The sequence below is a fragment of the Paramormyrops kingsleyae genome, chromosome 20 (assembly GCF_048594095.1).
Source record: "Paramormyrops kingsleyae isolate MSU_618 chromosome 20, PKINGS_0.4, whole genome shotgun sequence".
Classification (NCBI taxonomy): domain Eukaryota; kingdom Metazoa; phylum Chordata; class Actinopteri; order Osteoglossiformes; family Mormyridae; genus Paramormyrops; species Paramormyrops kingsleyae.
This window is the reverse complement of record NC_132816.1, coordinates 15,764,186-15,783,046: the sequence shown is the minus strand read 5'-3', so window position 1 is coordinate 15,783,046 and position 18,861 is coordinate 15,764,186. Positions and strand designations below refer to the sequence as shown.

The 18,861-nt window shown below is 44.6% G+C and overlaps 1 protein-coding gene across 4 annotated transcripts in view; it reads left to right on the top strand.

Moving 5' to 3' along the window:
- The window catches only part of exoc6 (exocyst complex component 6), a 45,823-nt gene that overhangs the window by 13,026 nt on the left and 13,936 nt on the right, over positions 1-18,861 (top strand). For all 4 annotated transcript variants that reach the window (XM_023830882.2, XM_023830880.2, XM_072703542.1 and 1 more), the window contains exons 3-18: positions 81-128; positions 260-350; positions 1,172-1,217; positions 4,154-4,358; positions 4,844-4,999; positions 5,201-5,269; positions 10,167-10,250; positions 10,339-10,385; positions 10,560-10,680; positions 12,265-12,336; positions 13,099-13,196; positions 13,699-13,804; positions 14,066-14,175; positions 17,364-17,475; positions 17,974-18,108; positions 18,497-18,676. In XM_023830882.2, the coding sequence (XP_023686650.1) occupies positions 81-128; positions 260-350; positions 1,172-1,217; positions 4,154-4,358; positions 4,844-4,999; positions 5,201-5,269; positions 10,167-10,250; positions 10,339-10,385; positions 10,560-10,680; positions 12,265-12,336; positions 13,099-13,196; positions 13,699-13,804; positions 14,066-14,175; positions 17,364-17,475; positions 17,974-18,108; positions 18,497-18,676 (1,680 nt within the window). The remainder of the gene's footprint in view (positions 1-80; positions 129-259; positions 351-1,171; positions 1,218-4,153; positions 4,359-4,843; positions 5,000-5,200; positions 5,270-10,166; positions 10,251-10,338; positions 10,386-10,559; positions 10,681-12,264; positions 12,337-13,098; positions 13,197-13,698; positions 13,805-14,065; positions 14,176-17,363; positions 17,476-17,973; positions 18,109-18,496; positions 18,677-18,861) is intronic.

Genomic DNA, 18,861 nt, shown 5'->3' with positions numbered 1-18,861 from the left:
TGATGACAGGGGTGAGCAGTCACAACACGGCACTCTGCGCTCATTAACCAACGTGACGTTTTTTTTTCCCTTTTTTTCAGGGCCAAGTGACCGACACCAATCGCCGACTCCAAGATGCCGGAAAAGAGGTAAGAAATGAAACTTTTTTTCCCCTCGTTTACCCTCTGGTACAGATCTTGACGGGAGCAGCGCCAGCGTGGGCCCGCTAATTGCAAGGGTTTGAACTTTGACCCCTCTGCTTCCATTCTCCTCGTGTCAGGTGACGTCCCAAACGGAGGAGGTCATCCGCTGCAGGGTTCAGCAGAGGAACATGGTCACCACCGTGGAGAAGCTGCAGCTGTGCATGCCCGGTGAGGAAGCTGCGGCCCCCTCGGGCACAAACCACCCCCCCCCCCCCCAGTGTAACTGCTGGGTCATTGCTGTTAATGTAACCTGGACTGACCGATGTTTTCATCTTCTCAGTTTTCATCTTTTGCCATAATCAGTTACCGTTAATTTCCCGATGTAAATTTCTGATAAGCCTGTTAGCATAACGTAAAGCTTAGCGTAACTTAAAGGGTATTTTAGCGACATGTAAGCAGTAAGAAATAGGAAAGCATGCAGTTCTTATATAGGTGGTAAATGTATACGTGAGAGCTTGTCTCGGTGCCGCAGAGTAATTTCTATATTCTGTTGATTTGGACTGAAGCTATGGGGATACCATTGTTTAACCAAGACATCTACAATCCTGGTAGACGTAGTAAAACCTCCCAAACGTGTCGATGCAGAGTAGATGATCAGGAATGCATACAGTGGTGGATAAGGTCAGAGGGTAGAATCTTTCAGTATGGTAAGCGCATCACATCGCTTCAGGGCACGTGTGTTAATTTCATTTGGATACGTAGGAGGTCTTCTGCTGAGCGGAATGAATCATTTCAGTGTGAAGTTCCTTCAAGTTTTGTTTATCCACATTTACCACAAGGGAAAGTCTTATATTCTGTAGGAAATGATTAGTAAATGGGTGTTATTAAGCAATCATTTTGGAGGCAAAGGAAAACACGTTTTCTGATGTCTGTCAGGCACGATCCTTGGTTTTTTCAGATGAGGAAGTATTTTAAAATGTCAATAACCTTTGAACATCTGACCAGCAGTGAATTAAGTCATGTTATTCACTGTCTCCTTTTATTTGCAGTTCTTGAAATGTACAGTAAATTGAAGGAGCAGCTGGAGTCTAAAAGGTAAATTGCTGTATATAATTGTCAGTATTTTTTTTAGAAAGATCTTGGTTTATTTGCATATTGATGTTAATTTCTGTTGTTTTTACTAAACTTTTCCTGGCTTATAATAATTGTATACGGAATGCTCACTGTGATTTTGCACAGTGCAAACTGGTTGACCTAAAGTCATTCATAAAAAGATAGAAGTGAATAACTCCGTAGCTGTGAATAGCTGTGGAGGGTTGCTACCCCTATGAACTGTACACCGAAACTGAAAATAATGACCCTTCCTTGTCCATTAATGTCTCTTTAATCAATCATAACACATTATAAATGAGTCTACTATTCAAACGCGAGACAGTTGACCTTGTGTGTGCCCTTCTTCACAGCACGAGCGCACGCCAGAGACCTGTCACAGGCGTCACCCAAATTGAGGCAATCAGTGCAGTGCCCTTCTCCATTAATCTGTGTGTCTTTGCTGGCCTGCTCTGCGCTGCACGTTAATGACTGAGCTTGGACACGGTTTAATCAGGCCCAGATTGTGTCTCGAGTCACATAGAATGACCCCAACTAACTTCCCAGTGTTGAGCTGGTGTTCATAAATGTGCGATATATATGTTATACGGTCTATTTACTAAGAGAATCTCCTTTATTTCTATGCTTGGGTAGATCCTGCTGGCTCTGTTGGTTAAAGAGGATGCTGCTGTTTTTGTTTTTCAGACTTTCCTTTCATCCTCCACATTGTGTAACTGTGGTTGAGGTTTTATCATCTCTTTTTAATTTCGTGACACGTCCGCACATGTATCTCAGACGGTTTTAAGTGTCAGTTTTTGAAACAGTGCGCAGCTTTCTCTGCCCGTACAAGATACCTCGGAGCATCTGGAAGGAGTAGAACAGATGAAATATATATATCGCAGACAGAAATTCAGTTGTGTTTTTCATTATGGTCCCACCGTGAGAGGCAGTCAGTTCAGGAAGGAGGTCGATCGATAAAGAGGAGAGAATCTGGACCAGCTCGTAGAGGCCTCTGTCCTCCCCTGTGCCCAGTGTGGCGATCGCCTGTGCTGGGCTCTCAGATGGCAGGGATGATGTTCATTTGTACTCTAGGGAACCTCTTAATGTATCTCGGTACCTGTTAGATTGTATTATATTTAAGATAAACGTTATTAATCCCACAAAGGGAAATTTCAGCGCTACAGCAGTAAGTTATAAACAGAATCAGACAATACACACAACATAACAGCACAATGATGAAGGGAGATATACGTATATATTATGTATATATTTATATGTGTGTGTGTGTGTGTGTGTGTGTGTGTGTGCGTGCGTGTAAACAATGTACTGTATACAAACAAACACACAGCAGCCAAAGTTTAACACCTGAGACTGACAGGTGCCGGAAGTTGGGCGGTTCAGTGTGAGGAGACGTGTCGCATAACAGTAGTAATAATAATAATAATTGTTATTAGTATTATTATTAGTAGTAGTGGTAATACTAATACTTATAATAATGGTAGTACTGCTAATAATACTATGCAGAGAGGCTGAGCCTGCCTTGTAATGTGTGAGTGTCCACTGAGAGCAGTGCTGACTGATATCGTATAGTCTGACTGCTGCAGGGACAGTTAAAGTCAGTATTTGAGTTTTATGTTGGAATGCTCAGAGAAGCCGGTGTTTCTCCCCTTGCAGTTCTACAATGACTCCTTATTGAACCGGAAAAAAAAAAATTTAGCATCAGGCTTAACATTCCCAGGAAACTCATGCATTTAGTCAATATTTGAAATTTGAAAATAATGCTTTAACTGGAATCGGAACCCCTGTTTTCTTTTAGTCTCGCATCTAATCATTAAATCCACTGACACCTTGTGCAGATCCTTATGTAATTCCTATATCCTAACGGTCACCTGAACTCCTGTTCCCAGAACAATCCCGTTTCTAACCCCTTGGGTTTCAAATGCCAATGGTTATTCTTATGAGTTTTCAATAATGATGTTTTTTTTAATTATCCCATTGTGTCAGATTTCGAAATAAAAGAATACATATTGGATGTGGCATGTCGTACAAAGTTTCTGCAGTTTAAATCCTGACCTCTGAGTGACTTTCACAATCAAAGGCTTGAATCTGTTACTGAAATAGATGTTTGTAGGGCAAGACCTTGTGCTCCGGATAGCTAATAATTAGGAGGTTTCCGTTGAATGGATCTGAGCTGGATTATCGTAATTCTGAGACCAGCAAAAGCTGTCGCCTCGTTCAGTCAGGCCAGCTGCAGTGATAAGCTCATTGCGGTGATTTGAATGAGACCTTTCATATCAGTGCGGTGCCGTTACGGATTTAGGCTGCGTCTCGGATTTACGTAGCGATGCACTTTGCTAAGCGATAAGGCCGCAATCTGCCTGTGCAGCCATGCAGCGCGTTTATTCCTGGAGCACGGCGACGGCGGTGGCGGCAAGCTGCAATCTACCGCGTTTGTCTTCAGGAGGATGAAAAGGGCTTTCATTAGTGCTGGAATTGAATCCCCCTGCTTGTGAGGAGGAGATCAAGAGTGTTTCAGGGTTTACTGTTCCTTGGCTCGTTGGAGGAGGAACCGGCTGCCTTTAATTCGCAACCCAAGAGAAATCACTCGCAAGACGGTGTCTGAACGCAGCCCCAAGGACTGTCTGGGGAGGCGCCGGGGCCTTGTTGGATCGAGCCATAGGGACGGGCAGGCGTTTCCCTCACCGGAGCGAATCAGAGGATGTGGCCAGTGGGCTGAAGTCGTCTATATGTGTGTTCCTCAGCAGGATAGGGTTACGAGAGGAGTGCGGTTTTGCCGAGGTTTCATGAGGCTTCGGCCTAGTCCAAATATTGATGCATATCTTCCCAGATATTAGACCGTGATTAATTATGCTGCAACGCGACCTTCCTCTTCACTGCCTCTGCTCTTTTTTGTTTTCGTTTTTTGTCCTTTCCCCACACAGGTACTACGCTGCCCTAAAGACGATGGAGCAGCTTGAAAACATTTACATTCCGCGAGTTGGCCAGTACCGCTTCTGTCAAATCATGGCGGAGAACCTTCCCAAGCTCCGAGAGGAAATTAAGGAGATTTCCATGTCTGACCTGAAAGACTTCCTGGAGAGTATCAGGAAACACTCGGATAAGATTGGCGAGACGGCCATGAAACAGGTGAAAGTGGACTCTAATTTAAATCGAACCACCAAGAACCTGATTGAGCTCGAGTCCTCATCTGCTTAATTTTACAGGGATGTTATGGCTTCCAGCTCCCTCACCGAGATTGCAGGTCTCCTGAGAAGAGCTTATATTAAATACATTAATCTGCCATAAAACTTCTGACGCATTTGCTTCCAATAAAAAGTCTTTATTTTGAATAATTAATCAAGTGCTGCCTGGGGTGTTCGGGGCGGCTTTGGTGTGGGCTGGTGAATTTCCTTCTAATTTCTGGAAGATCCCCACTGGTTTTGTGGTCCAGTCCTCCTATGAAGCATGACTAAGATCCTCTAAGTGAAGACCATTATAATTTATCCCACAGACATTTCAGCAGGTTGATATATAGACGGTTTCCGTGCTGTAGTTTTCCTGCATTTGCGGTGATGGAGTTCCTATTGGGGGACAGCATCGTGCCTCACTGTCTGCCCCCTGCCCTGCACTAGGCCCAGCAACACCGCACCTTCAACAGCGCCCTGCAGAAGCAGGCCAGCGCGTGCTTCGCCAAGCCGCTGTACGCACTTAACGGCAGGACGGTGATCCGGCCCGGCGTACCCGGCTCTGAGGAGCGGGCCGACGAAGAGGAGGACACAGATGAGGAGGTGCGCCGGCAATGGCCGCGTCGTCTCCAGACCATGTCACCAGTCAGCTTTGCATAGTTACAGACTGAGTAGATGAGATCCGGGGTCGTCAGATTGAATTTCCTCGCACATTCCTTACTGAAGTCGCCCTTAAAGCTGTGCACTTAATTTGTTTTCGTGAGTTTCTACTCCGGTTGAACTGATGCCCTTTTACGTTCGCAGGTTTTAACAGCTCCCGACCTAGTGGATTTCTCACCCGTTTACCGCTGTCTTCACATCTACTCTGTCTTGGTAAGTTTTGTTTTGTTTTGTTTTTTTTTTATAAATCTGAAACACAGTAAAATTCAGCCTTCCTTCTGTCCTGGTGATTGTAATTATAAGCATAAGCTTATAATTGACCATGAAACCTTTTCATGTTTTTCAAGCATGGTCGCACAATGGGGTCTGTTGAATTTTGCGAGCTGGCTTTTGACGTTTTTCACTGTGAATGAACTTTCACACAAAGGCATGCTTGTCTTGGCTTGAGGTGCAGCAGCAGTTTGAAATTCTCTGTGAAATATTTGCTTGAAATGGGATATAGTGTACGGGGAAGTGTAACAGAGAGTCATTTCCATTAAATACAGCCTCCAACCACTCGTACATACCGTTTTTGTTTTTGCTCTAATCTTTATTTGTTAGTCTTGGATAATAAGGCCGCAGAAATGTCACGATCTATAACTCCTGCAGAGTATCAATATGTGATTGCGATGTGTGTTACAAAGGACACTATTTTAACAGTGGAAAATGCAGACGGTCAAGTTGAGGCAAATGACACTGGACGCAGAGACCTGTAAGATGACACTTAGCTTTCCCCGTATATGTGCTTGAACCTGGTGTGCCGGTTACCTTTCAGCTCATACTTCTGTTCTGTGGGCCCCTGACCCTCCCAGGATTAGCCGAAACTTAGCTCGATTGGCCTTTGTGTGGCTGATGTGGCTCTGATGCCCCTTGACCTCAAAGAAACAAATCCTGAAGGATAAACGTGCCGGCAGCTCATAGCCATGCACAGGGATGGGCAAAGATGCATGAAAATGTATTTTGATACAAAATACAAAGTACTCTATTTGTAAGTGTATCAAAACAAATTACAAAATACAACCACCAAGCAAAGTATCAAAATAAATTACAATATTTTGTATTTTAGAAATACATTTCACATACTCCTATTCTATATCAGCCTGTTCCTTCACAAGCGTACTGACTGAAATGGCTTAGCATAGGGGCAACATTTTTTCGCTGCTTAACGAGAGACAATACAAGTGTGAAACCAAACAAAAGATCAAATATTCTGAAGTGTCTTAAATATATCTCAACTATGTGACACTCAGATAATGGCAAGTCAATCTAATGATATAATAATAATAACAGATTCAGAGATTTATTTTTAATTGACAAAACTGCTTCCTTTTGCATCACAGATGCAAATCTCTCAACATAAAATTTTAAATGAAAAATGACAGATACAGTTTAAGCATTTCAATGAAAAACATCTTAACAACTTTAAGCTTTTGGTTCAACACAAGTGATCAACTATTGGCTCCAATGAACTTTCATTAAAATGTCTAGAAAAAACTAGACTTCGTCCTTGTTTATGCAAAAAAAAAAAAGTTTTGCACACATGATGTCATCACACATACATTATGGGGAAAGTATATCTTGTATTTTCAAAATACAAAAACACTGAGCATTAAAGTATTTTGATGCAAATTACATAATTTTTATGAAGTCAAATACAAATTACAAAATTTCAATCTTATTTGAAATATGCATTTAAAATACATGCATCAGATTTAATGTCCATACTTGGCTATGCATGTGCAGCGTTAGATTTAGTCCTGTGCACCAAAAAGATAATGATCACTCATATCTGATTCACCCATGTAACAATGTATCTTACCTTGTAAGCCAAAAGGACGTTTGGAAATCTGGCTGTTACATTGTGCAGTACATGCTGGCAATGAAATGAGCTCCCAATATTAAAGTAATGTTAAGAATAATCAAAAGAGGAATAAAACATAAAAAGTGATGCTTTATATTAACTGCACCTTTATAATGCATTCATCAGCATTCACAGAACATTCTTAAGCAACATTGAAGTGCTGACATTGACACCCTAAAATACTATTATTTATCATACAGTGTTTGTTATTAATGCATATTAAAGCTGTTAAAGTATGTTAGGATGTTAAGGTGTACTTACATGCTGCTAATGAATGTTCTATGAATGCATTTTAAAGGTGCATTGAATGTTCTACGGATGCATCATGAAGGCATTATGAAAGTCAATATTAATGTTAAGTGTTACCAAGTAAAATTGTAAAACAGAATAAAATAAGAAATAAAAGTAAAACGAAATCTGTACTACAAATCTTGCAGGACTCTTGCAGGATTCAAGATCTGATTTAAAATGTAAACTCTTTGTTGCCCGTCTTGCAGAGTACGACTGTGATGGAGATCATGGTAGAAATCATAATATCTGTACTCTCACAATAATTGCCTGTTTATGTATTTAACATCTGTCAGATATCTTTGTGCTATATTAGTGCAGTTTATTCTTGGCCTGAATTTGTTTACTCTGGTAGTTTATCTGCTTGATCTTACTGTAAAAGATTTGTATTATCACTTCGCTCCAGCTAATTGTGATGGCTATCAAAGCAAACTATTCTCTTGCACCCATTTAGGTATTTTGAAGACTTGCGGGAAGCAAGCGTGCTTTTGCTTATTCTGGCAGTAGAATACCGTGTTCGTGTTATTGACACGGCGCTCAAGTTAATGTCCTCCGTCTCAGTCTTGCCAACCGGTGTCGTCATCTGGCTGTTTTGGGAGTGAACTCTGCAGTCCCAAACTGTCCGCCGCCGTGTCCCCTACGGCACCCGTTCCCGCCTCGCGATTTTTGGCAAGTGGGCAGAAAAATGACATGATGAGTAGACATTTTTAGAGCACTTCAGGTGAGTGTTAAAGAGGCCAGTGTTTACATTCTCCACATGCATGTCACGCACATGCCCACACGGGCGCGCCCGATTGGTGGAGTCCTTTGCCTTTGCGTTGCGCTCCATGGAATCGGAGTAGCGGTAAGTAACATAAAGCCTTGAAGTTAATGTAGTATGGTTGCATGGTGTTAATGTACCAATGAATGACACAAAGATAATTATCGCCATAACTATGATGAGCAGCTATGCAGATGTGGTGTGAGGCTCAGTGGGTTAGACCTCTGTGCCTGTGAGTAGAAGGTCGCTGGTTTGAATCCCACCCTCAGAGGAATAGTCACATCTGTGGTCAGACCCCAGGTTTCATTCTGTGTGTGTGTGTGTGTGTGTGTGTGTGTGTGTGTGTGTGTCAAAGGACAGCCAGATGGTGAATGTGAGAAGAAGCATTCCAATGTACCGATATTTTTGCAAATGGCAAATAAAACATTATTTCATGTCAGTGATACAGTAATTTGTCCTATAAGAAGTAATTTCAGCCTGACTTAGTTCCTGTTCTACCTGCAGCCTAGCATTTGGTATTTATGCTCTTCACTATGGGGCCCTGTCACGGGGTTAGCTGTTGCGAAATCGCCTGATCAGGCTCGGAGGGTGTGTACCTCCTCTAAGTTTACATATGGTAATTTACTAAAAACGTGATCTGTTTCTCTGCATAGTTCATATAAGGTCATTGGGTTATATAAGTCTGGCATATTCGTTGCTTCTAAAGGCATTTCAATTATTATTATTACTTTGCGTTCCTGTAAATGAAAACATTTGCGTGTGAGGTGTGTTCTGAATCCAAAGTGCCAGGTTTGAGTTGCGTTTTGAAAGGCTCGTGAGCGATTTAGCCCGTAAAACGTTTGACCAGGCTGTAACCTCTGTAAAAGCCGAGCGTTTAGAAAAACACCAGCCTGACGCATTAATCTCGCTCACAAATTGCGGCATGTTTGCTGGGTGGGGTCGATGAACCATTCTCCCCAAATGACTGCGCTGGCATGTCTGCCGCAGCCGATCCCCATAGACAGACTCTGCTCTGGCGCCCCCCCTGCGACCCCTGCGGGTGAACCCCGCGTCCTCCAGGCACTAGCCTGAACCGTCGTCCCTCAGCAACGTGCCTGTCACAGTCCTTGCCTGTGCTTGTCTTCTACAGATTTCTATGACAGGCTACATCTGCGGTTTGAAATGCTCTCTGAGGCTGACCAGCTTTGGTCCCCCCCTGCTGAGGGACATACCAATCCCATAAGTGTCAGTCAGGCTGGGCCAGGCTGGCTCATTTGCAACTCAGATGGGGGGGGGGGCGCTGTAGACCTCGGTGGCTGTTTCAAGAGCTTCGACTCAACACGACATGGTTTCAGTATGGGGCTTCTCCTTCTCACTCCTTCACTTTTAGGTGCTGCTGTTTTTCTTTGGTGATCAGTGGAGCACGATGCGAGTTTAATTAGAAGAGTTGAGGGTTTTTGTTTCAAATAATAGGTTGCTGTTGCCTCAGAGTCGTGTTATTCTTGGATCCGGCTGCGATTCCTTCTGGTTGAACTTCTGTCACCGCATATCGGCATTTTGAGAGAGGTGAAAAATCCCACTAAGATCATCTCTTCCCCAATTCTTACTGTATCACCTTGTTTAGTTGGTATCTAAAGGTTACTGCTTCTTTTGAAGATCAATCTGAGACTGCTGTAAACATACTGAAAGTTTCCTGAAAGTCTTTGGCCATTTTCCCCGCAAAGTGTGAGGCTTCCACCTATCAGGCATATTTGACTGTTGCCAGGTTCTGTCCCTCTTGTCCAAGAATTGAACTTGTCCTCTCGCATTCTTGCTCGAACCCGTTGAAATTCCCCTGCACGTCAGGCGGCCTCGTTCCAAGTCAAACAAACCCACAGACCTTTTCACCTCCAGGCTTTTTGAATGCAGATCTGCTCAGTTATGAAACAAGCCAGAGGTGATTTCACTCCGTTTTGAATCGGTCGTGGTGGATTTCACGAAACGTTTGCCGGTTCTTAGATCATTCGAAAGAATTCGCAAAACTCACAACGAGAAATTCACACACACACATAGATTCCTACCTTTTGTGTTATTAAAATAGGGCCAGGAGAGCAGGTTTATCTGTCATTCACTTGATTATTGTCTGTTTACGGTTTTGCAACATTTCAATATTGCAATATGTTCTGTCTCTTTGGGCGTTATAGGGTGACAGAGAAACATTTGAAAACTACTACAGGAAACAAAGGAAGAAACAGGCTAGACTGGTGCTTCAGCCACAGTCCAACATGGTGAGTGAAGAGGCGGGGAGACCCTGTGTTGCCCATCCATAGGGCCTGCAGAGCTTTCCGGTAACCCTGCGTCTCGTGTGTCCTGCAGCACGAGACCGTGGAAGGCTACACCAAGTACTTCAATCAGATCGTTGGGTAATGTGCCTCATCTCATCATTTATCTGCCAACATCTGCTGGTTAACATCGGCATTTCGCAGCCATTTAGATGATGAGGCGCCACATTCTGCGCTGGTCTCGTATTTGTCCGACCCAGAGTAACTGACAGCATATAGGTTTTCAGTCCCGATCCCTCGGTCTGACCTCCGCAGGTTTTTCGTGGTGGAGGATCACATCCTGCACGCCACGCAGGGGCTGGTGAGCCGAGCTTTCACGGACGAGCTGTGGAACATGGCCCTGTCCAAGATCATCGCCGTGTTGCGCACCCACTCTGTGAGTCCGCCTCCCCCCCTCCCCACACACACTCACACACACACCTGGGGGAGAGGGGCCGTGCACAGGGTGGGGGCACGGAGGCGGCCGTTTCTCCCAGAGTGGGGTTTTTCATGCGAGCCCCGGAGAAGAACCACCTCCACAGCCGTGTCTTTTTGTGATGAAAAGTTAGTAGTGCGAGAGGGACAGTGAGCCCCTTTGTTTCCCCCAGGGGTCTCAGGCTGTGGGCCCCCGCTCTGGGCCATCCGCATAATCCCCTCCAATTTACAACTGACTGGATCTTCTAAACGCACCCTCAGTCCAGCACTTCAGAATATTCGCAGTTAATGTGCTGTTGTTGCTGCAGTCTGTCTTCATTAAGCCCGGCCGACCCCTGCATTAGATTGGGCTTGAGTCGCTCGGCTCCGGAAAGTTCCGCCAGAAGAGGTTCCGGCTCTGGATCCGTGTGTCGATGCGGCCGGGTCGTCGGGCGTACCTTTCATCGCCGTGAGCTCGGCCCTGAACGCCCGGGATATTGGGAAAAGTGCAGTCGAGGTCACGCAGACTCTGCACTCAGAATAATCTCAAGAAGTCCCGGACTTCACCCCGGGGTTGGGTGGGAGCGACAGAGCCTGCAGACAGGAAGCCGGGTGACGGAGCGGGTCAGCTTCCTGTCTGCGGGCCGACCTCGCAAAGCACAGCTCTCCCCTTTGTCCCGAATCCGCAAACGGCCGGCGGCCGCGTGATTTACACACCCCGACCTGCCGCCTGAGACACGGGTAGGAGGGCGGAGGGGCGGCAGCGGGCCGCTCCAGCAAGCACTCAGCCGCTGATTCAAACCAGGACCTCGGCCATAAATCAGCAGACGGGTAGCGAGGGGGTTTCCTGTTAGCGTTAAGTAGGTGGACAGTACTAATAAGGGGCGTGGCAGGCCAGGCTTAATTGGGTCATGTGGACCTGGTTAATCGGGTGGTGGGATAGGAGGTGTTTTCTTAAGATTTTTAATGGATGCTCTGGTAGCAACACCGTGCTTTGTAACCATATGCACTGGGAGCCCACCAGCGAGAACGGGGGCAGTGTTGGTTTGGTTAGACAGTCCCGGAGGGGGGTGTTTGTCCTTACCGCCGTGAGAGCCCCACCGTCCCCCCACTCAAAGCCGGCCTGTCGACGCTTTAAGGATTGGATAACTGAGGGTCGGCCCTCCTCCTCCTCCTCCTCCTAACCCCCGAGCCAGGCCTCCCTCTGTAGCAGCCTAATTGTTGTTTTACAAGTGTGGGGTATTGGAAGGGTGGGGGCGGTGGTTGGTGAGGGAGAGGGGGAGGGAGCATCTCATTGGTTGGGCTGTATCTAGATGTATTTACAGCAGTGTTTCCCAATCCGGCCCTCGGGGACCCACAGACAGTCCACATTTTTGCTCCCTCCGAGCTCCCTGCCAGACAGTCCACATTTTTGCTACCTGCCAGTTCCCAGTAGGGAGCAAAAACATGGACTGTCTGTGGGTCCCCGAGGACCGGATTGGGAAACACTGATTTACCACACTTGGGATTCTCTCTTCTTGCTTGAATTCTGAGATCTCAGCTGTGCGCTTCTCTCTCATTCCAACAGTCCTACTGCAGTGACCCTGACCTGGTGTTGGAGCTGAAGAACCTCATAGTCATATTTGCAGACACTTTGCAGGTGAGCAAGGAGCGTTTAATGTACCATTTATGTTTTTTTTCTTATAAATGATCATGGTCTAATTGTTATATTTAGTGGTCCCATGACCACAGCCTTCAGATAGTTGTTCAGCACACGCCCACAGCTGACAGTCGGGGGGGCCCCTTGAGCGGTTCAGGCAGACCCAAGAGGCCAAGTCCTCACAGGCCCCAGTGGTGTTATGTGTCTGAACACACTTCTTGTTGTGGGCTGCCAGAATAGACCCCGGGGATCTGCTGAAAGACAGCATTTCAGCAGAATCCTGATACTCTGCTCTCTTCTTCTGTCCACCCCCCCCCCCCCCCCCCGACTCAGTGTAAAGGTCTTTGTAGGTTTCCTCCTTCCTCGGGGCTGGAGTCGGCATTAGAATCTGAACTTGCGACATCATAATTAATAGGGGTCCACCTTCCATGCGCTGAGTCGTCACCGGGAGGGTTTAAAAGCGGCTGTCCTTCTTATCCCTCAGTGGAGGCCAGCGTTTGTTCACAGCAGGCCTTATCTGCGGGCCGGCCTCTAAGAACCATGTGGCGGATTTGGAAGGGATAGCTTAGCTCCGTCGACCTGACCTGCTCCAGCAGCCTAGCTCTCAGACCTACTCCTTTGTTCCCGTCTGATTTTCTTTGTTGATTATAAACCTACTAATAAGTGAGGTGATTAAGGTGATTTATCTAGTGCATCCAAAGAGAGATTAAATATTAATCGCTGAACAGTGTTTAATACCGTTTTCATGTGGTTTCTCTCTAGGGCTATGGGTTTCCTGTGAACAGACTCTTCGATCTGCTGTTTGAAATAAGGGATCAGTACAATGAAACGTTGCTGAAGAAATGGACCTTGGTTTTCAGGTTACCCTGCCTCTGAGGCTATTACATCGCACCCTCTCTCCATCTCCAGGAACCATATTTCACAGCTCTTCCACTAAATACCGAAAGCTTGTCTCGTAGTCGATTTTCACTTTAGGCTCAAAGCTGGAATTGTAGTGAAAAGACACAGCAGGAGGTCTGGTCACTGGACAGGTGCATTATGGTCCAACACTGACCATCCCTGAAGTGTTCATCCTTTAGTCTGCAAACCAGTGTCTGGCCACTTTAAGTCAAGGCAAAAGTTAACTGCTGGAGAATGTTCCAGAGAGACACACTCGCCATGGTTGGAGCTGAGGCTTGTCAGACACTTATACATACAGTACTTCTGTAATTTTTTTTATGGCATCACATTTAGTAGCTTTTAACTTCTCAGGCCACTTTGGTTTTTCCCTCAGCAGTCGTAAACGTGCACCCCCCATTAGCAGTGGTTAAGTACAAGCTGCCCAGCTGTTGAGAAATTCTCGCTAATGTTTCTTTTTGACAGGGATATATTTGAGCAGGACAACTACAGCCCCATCCCAGTGGAAAATGAAGAAGAATACAAGTCTGTCGTCTGTAGGTTTCCGTTCCAAGATGCAGAGTTCGAAAAGGTTTGTCGAGCTTAGATTCAGCCTTTGCTGGATGCTGATGTCATTCTTTCGGCGTATAACCAAGAGTCCGCTCCGGCTTCGTAAAAGGCCAGCGGGCTGAACGGAGCTATATTCGTTATTCAGTTTTAGCCTATGAACAGAAATGATGTACAGTCAGCACCAAATATGAATGGGGTGTGTATCAGTTCTGGACTGTTCATTTTTTGGAGGACTTGTGTCACTTAAACGTAATTCGCGTCTCCCCCCCCCCCCCCCCATCAGCAACCGTTTCCAAAGAAGCTTCCAATGTCCCAGTCAGTGCCTCAGATCTACACTCAGGTGAAGGAATTCATCTACGCCAGCCTTAAGTTCTCCGAGTCTCTCCATCGCAGGTAAACCTGCTTCTTATTTTTCGTGTAAATTCCGTCCTGTGCTCCTTATATTTAATTTGACCACTTTCCTATAACTGCCCTTAATACCTTTGATGTGGTTGAAGTATGTGTTGAACCCACTTCTCTACAGTGTTTTTCTGTTATGTTAAGGTGAATTTGTATAAAATAAGTCTTCAACTGAGCAGTGGCCTGCAGAGTCTTCGTGTTTGACTTTTGGAGTAAGACAAATCATCCATAGCGTGGTGTCAGGAAACACGTCCACATGACCTTGTCAGTCCAGCTGAGTCGCACGTATGTGGGGGCCCCCAGGTTGGTGGGGGCCCCCAGGTTGGTGGGGGCCCCCAGGTTGGTGGGGGCCCACTGCTGGGGTCCGTACTAACACTCTGTTGCTCCCGTCGGCATCTTTCACATCAGACCTGTTTTCCATCTGCGGACTTGACACTTTTGGTCAAGACACAGCTGTGAAAGTTGCAGGGATGGACTAACTTTTCCAGACAAGATCTGTTTGCAAACACGCCTGTCAGCTTTGGCCGAGTTCCCGAAGCAATAGAGTGTGAATGATTTCACTACTTTTGAAAGCTCCTTCCAAAATATATATTTTTTTTTGCTGCCATAATACACATTTCCTGCAGCGGGTCCTCGAGGATGGAGATCGAAGTTAACAGCACTCAGACAGCCTCAGCAAGCGTCGTCTCGCTGAGTGCAACATTGCCGGCAAATATGTTTGCAATAGAAGTACAGACTAATGGTCATAGTAACATTTTTAAGAAAAACAAAAATATTATGCTTGTAATAAATTTGTCTTAGGGCTGGTTCTATATTGAGCTGCAAGATTTTGGGACCTTAGTTTTGGTACTAAAAATTCAGTACTTTCCCCTTTTCACCAACTTCCACACCAGCTGGGGTACTTCTCAGTACTTCCGTACTTTGGGGCAGGACTTGCGAATGAGTTTATTGTCGTTTTGAAAATAACCTGCCTTGCAAACACAGAATTCATCTGCCATGCTGAAAAAAAATTACAAACCCAAAAGACAACAGTAACAAAAAAAAGCATTAAAAATAAATTAATCACAAAACCCGTCTGTGAATGATTTAAAGACTAAGGAAGAAAATGATTCTGATTGGCTCGGAGCGCGAATGCAGAGCTCGTGCAAAAGCAGAGACAGTACACATTAAACTGAATTTTTAAACATACACTAGATAATCTTGACAAGGAACAATCATTGAAATTACAAAACTTCCAATGACAGAAAAAAAAAAACGTTTTAGCAAAATTTAATCCTCCCATTCAGCACTGGTACCAAATTTTATGCCAGTGGAAAATCAACACAAGAAGTACTGTACTTTTGGTGCTTTTTTTCTAGCACCTAAAGTACTGTACCTGGTGCAGTGGAAAAGTGCCCATAGAATCCGACTCGATCGGAATCATCGGCACTGAATTTGGAAAGTCTTACCATAGAAGCTGACTCATTCTGAATCATCTGCACCATGTTTGGAAGGTCTTACCATAGAAGACGACTCATTCTGAATCATCGGCACCATATTTGGAAGGTCTTACCATAGAAGACGACTCATTCTGAATCATCGGCACCATGTTTGGAAGGTCTTATCATAGAAGCTGACTCATTCTGAATCATCGGCACCATGTTTGGAAGGTCTTACCATAGAAGCTGACTCATTCTGAATCATCGGCACCATGTTTGGAAGGTCTTACCATAGAAGACGACAACTTTGGAATCGCTGACACTGTATTCAGGTCTTACTTTAGATAGTGACTTGTCCTGGAGCATTGACACTGTCTTAATTCTTCTGATAGCATGTTGGCCTGTCAAGTCTCTTTGGCTAATAAGTTATATTTTTGTGTGCATACTGGTAAAACCATTAGTGGTGTTCACAGGGGATGATTGGTGTTGTGGCCTTCTTAAATCCTCATGATTGTCTGACACTTTTTTCTCTTCATTCCCCCTTAATGAATGCTAATGGTTCTGCCTTCACACCTTGCTAATTGTTTCTTTGTGAGGTTAAACACTTGGTAACGACTTGCCTATTGAGCAGTCATATGAATGTTTACTTACTTACTCCCTTCCCTCCCTATAAATTGCTCACACACAGCTCCTATCTACTAAATCAACGATCACCAGCAGCTCTGTGCAAAGACAAGCAGAACTGAATTTGACCTGAGCATAGCTTCATATATATAAAGGGATTTGCTTGATGGGCCATACTGGACCTCAGTTGAGTCTTAAGCATCAACAGATGTCCAGAATGCATTTCTATGCATTTTATCTATATACCCAAAGTGTGCTTCAATAAACAGATACCTTCTACTGGAAGTAGTAAAATTCTTTTAAAATTTACATGCAGTCCATTGAATTTTGCAAGATTTCATATCATGCATTTGTCCTATTTTAGTTAAACTTTTGGTTATAAATTCTTCACACTATTTGAAATGGTTTCAGAGCTGTACCACTTACATTTTATATGTATCTGAATTGCCCTTTGGAAACCTCAAAGGATTGCCCTTTCATAGGGATTGAAACCTAAATGGGTTATATTAACAAACAGTGCTCCTATGTGCAAGGCCCTTTCTGTTCTGAGGTACAGTTTTTGTTTCATTACCAGAGAGTCGGAGTCCTGCTGGATTGACCAAACCCAAACATCAATGAGCTCTTGTATTCCCCCATCCTCTATCATACACACACTTTCTGCAAACAATGTTTTTGTTTGTTTGCCTTTTGGCACTCACAGAAAAACACTGTACTGTATATTTTAAACATTTTTTAAGTTTGCTTTTCATATCTCTGTTGGTTAATTTTGACTCTAGTTTTGTTTTTGTTTTTCCTGGAGGTAATAAGTTGGAGCAAAATAAATATTTGGCTGAAAATTATTTGGCAAAATTCTGGGCTGTGTTTAAGGTGGCAGCGTAGAGAAATAAAAAATAAAAACTAATTTATTGAGACAAAACGGAAATGATGGAAAATTTTATTAGCTTTATAGATGAAGCAATCTGAATGTGGGTGTTCATAAAACTGAGTCAGACTGATTTAGTTGCACGTGATATTTCCTAACTGTATTCATCCTCAGAAAGTGTGTTTGCAGGCTAATCGTTTGCTAAATGAATTTAGATGCTGTTTTAAATGCTGTTTTTTTTTAATGCATTTAAATGCTGTTTGTTAAATGAATTTCAGCTCGACTGAAATTGATGACATGCTCCGGAAGTCCACCAACCTCCTCCTGACGCGAACGCTGAGCAGTGGCCTGCAGAGTCTTATCCGGAAGCCCCACATAGGGCTCACCGAGGTACGTACTCTTTTCAGAGGTGGAGATTTCAGGTCCAGAGAGCACAAATCCAGACCAAGAGTTTGTTGCAACCAACCAGTTGAGTACTCTGTGACTGTGACTCTTTATACTCAACTGGTTGGTTGAAACAAACTCTTGGTCTGGATTTATGCTCTCTGGACCTGAAATCTCCACCACTGACTCTTTCTAGTGTAAAATCCTTTACTCCCTTCTGGAGTAAGATGCATGTGTGATCCATATAAGCATATTATACCTGTTTTTGGTGGGTTTTTGTCTTTTTCGTGGAATGATTTCATATCTTAAGAAAAATTCTCTATAAAGTCTTTCAGAGGTGAGAAGATCAGTAAGTCATTGTTACAGCTGGAGTATATTCCAGTGTTTACTTGTGTAACCATGAGCTCTTTGAGTAAACTGTAGTAAGAATGAGCTGGGTGGTGTCTTCTCAGTGGCAGGGAGGATAGTGATTGGACCCAGTAAGCTGTTGTTATTGCTTTTCAGCTAGTTCAGATCATCATAAACACCACCCACCTGGAACAAGCATGCAAGTACCTGGAAGATTTTATCACAAACATCACTAACGTCTCCCCAGAAACCGTCCACACCACAAGACTTTATGGGCTTTCAACGTTTAAGGTATGCCGGTCAGAGGTGTATAAAATCCCTCTTTGCAATTATATGCTCTTGGCACATACGAATATTTTCCACATTACGGTTTACTTAAGACCTGCTGAGAACATTTACACTGAGGGCAGTTTGGTCAAAGGAAATGTGTTTCATCAAATTAATGGGACTTTGGAGGTCGACCAGAAATGCCACCTTTTGCCTTTTCTTGCCCGTCGTGTGTCGTTTTCAACACACACGACACAAAGGCTGACTGAAAGAAATTTGATCTCAGTGTGTGACCCATGCATCATAGAGCCAAGACGACGGTAGATATACTTTGATGTGACTTGTGAATGAATGGATTGAAGTCGACTGAGTTTCAGCAAGAATGCCGACTCGTCCATGTGGTGGTCTTCAGGATGCCAGGCATTCAGCAGAGGGCGAGATCTACACCAAACTCAACCAGAAGATAGACGAGTTCATCCAGCTGGCCGACTACGAGTGGAGCATGGCGGAGTCTGACGGCCGAGCCAGCGGATACCTCATGGACCTTATCAACTTCCTCCGGAGCACCTTCCAAGTTTTCACACACCTGCCGGTGAGCCCAGGCCCAAATCGGGGGCGAGACCGCAGGCTCGTCTGCACTGTGGCTCGCTGAACGTAAACTGTGGCTCTGAGGGTGGGAGAGGGAGCGGGGCGGCTGTGGCACGCGGGGGGGAGGTCCAGGAAACGCCGTCTGCCTGCCTGCGTCAGGGGGGGTCTTTTCTAATAGCGGTAGCTGAC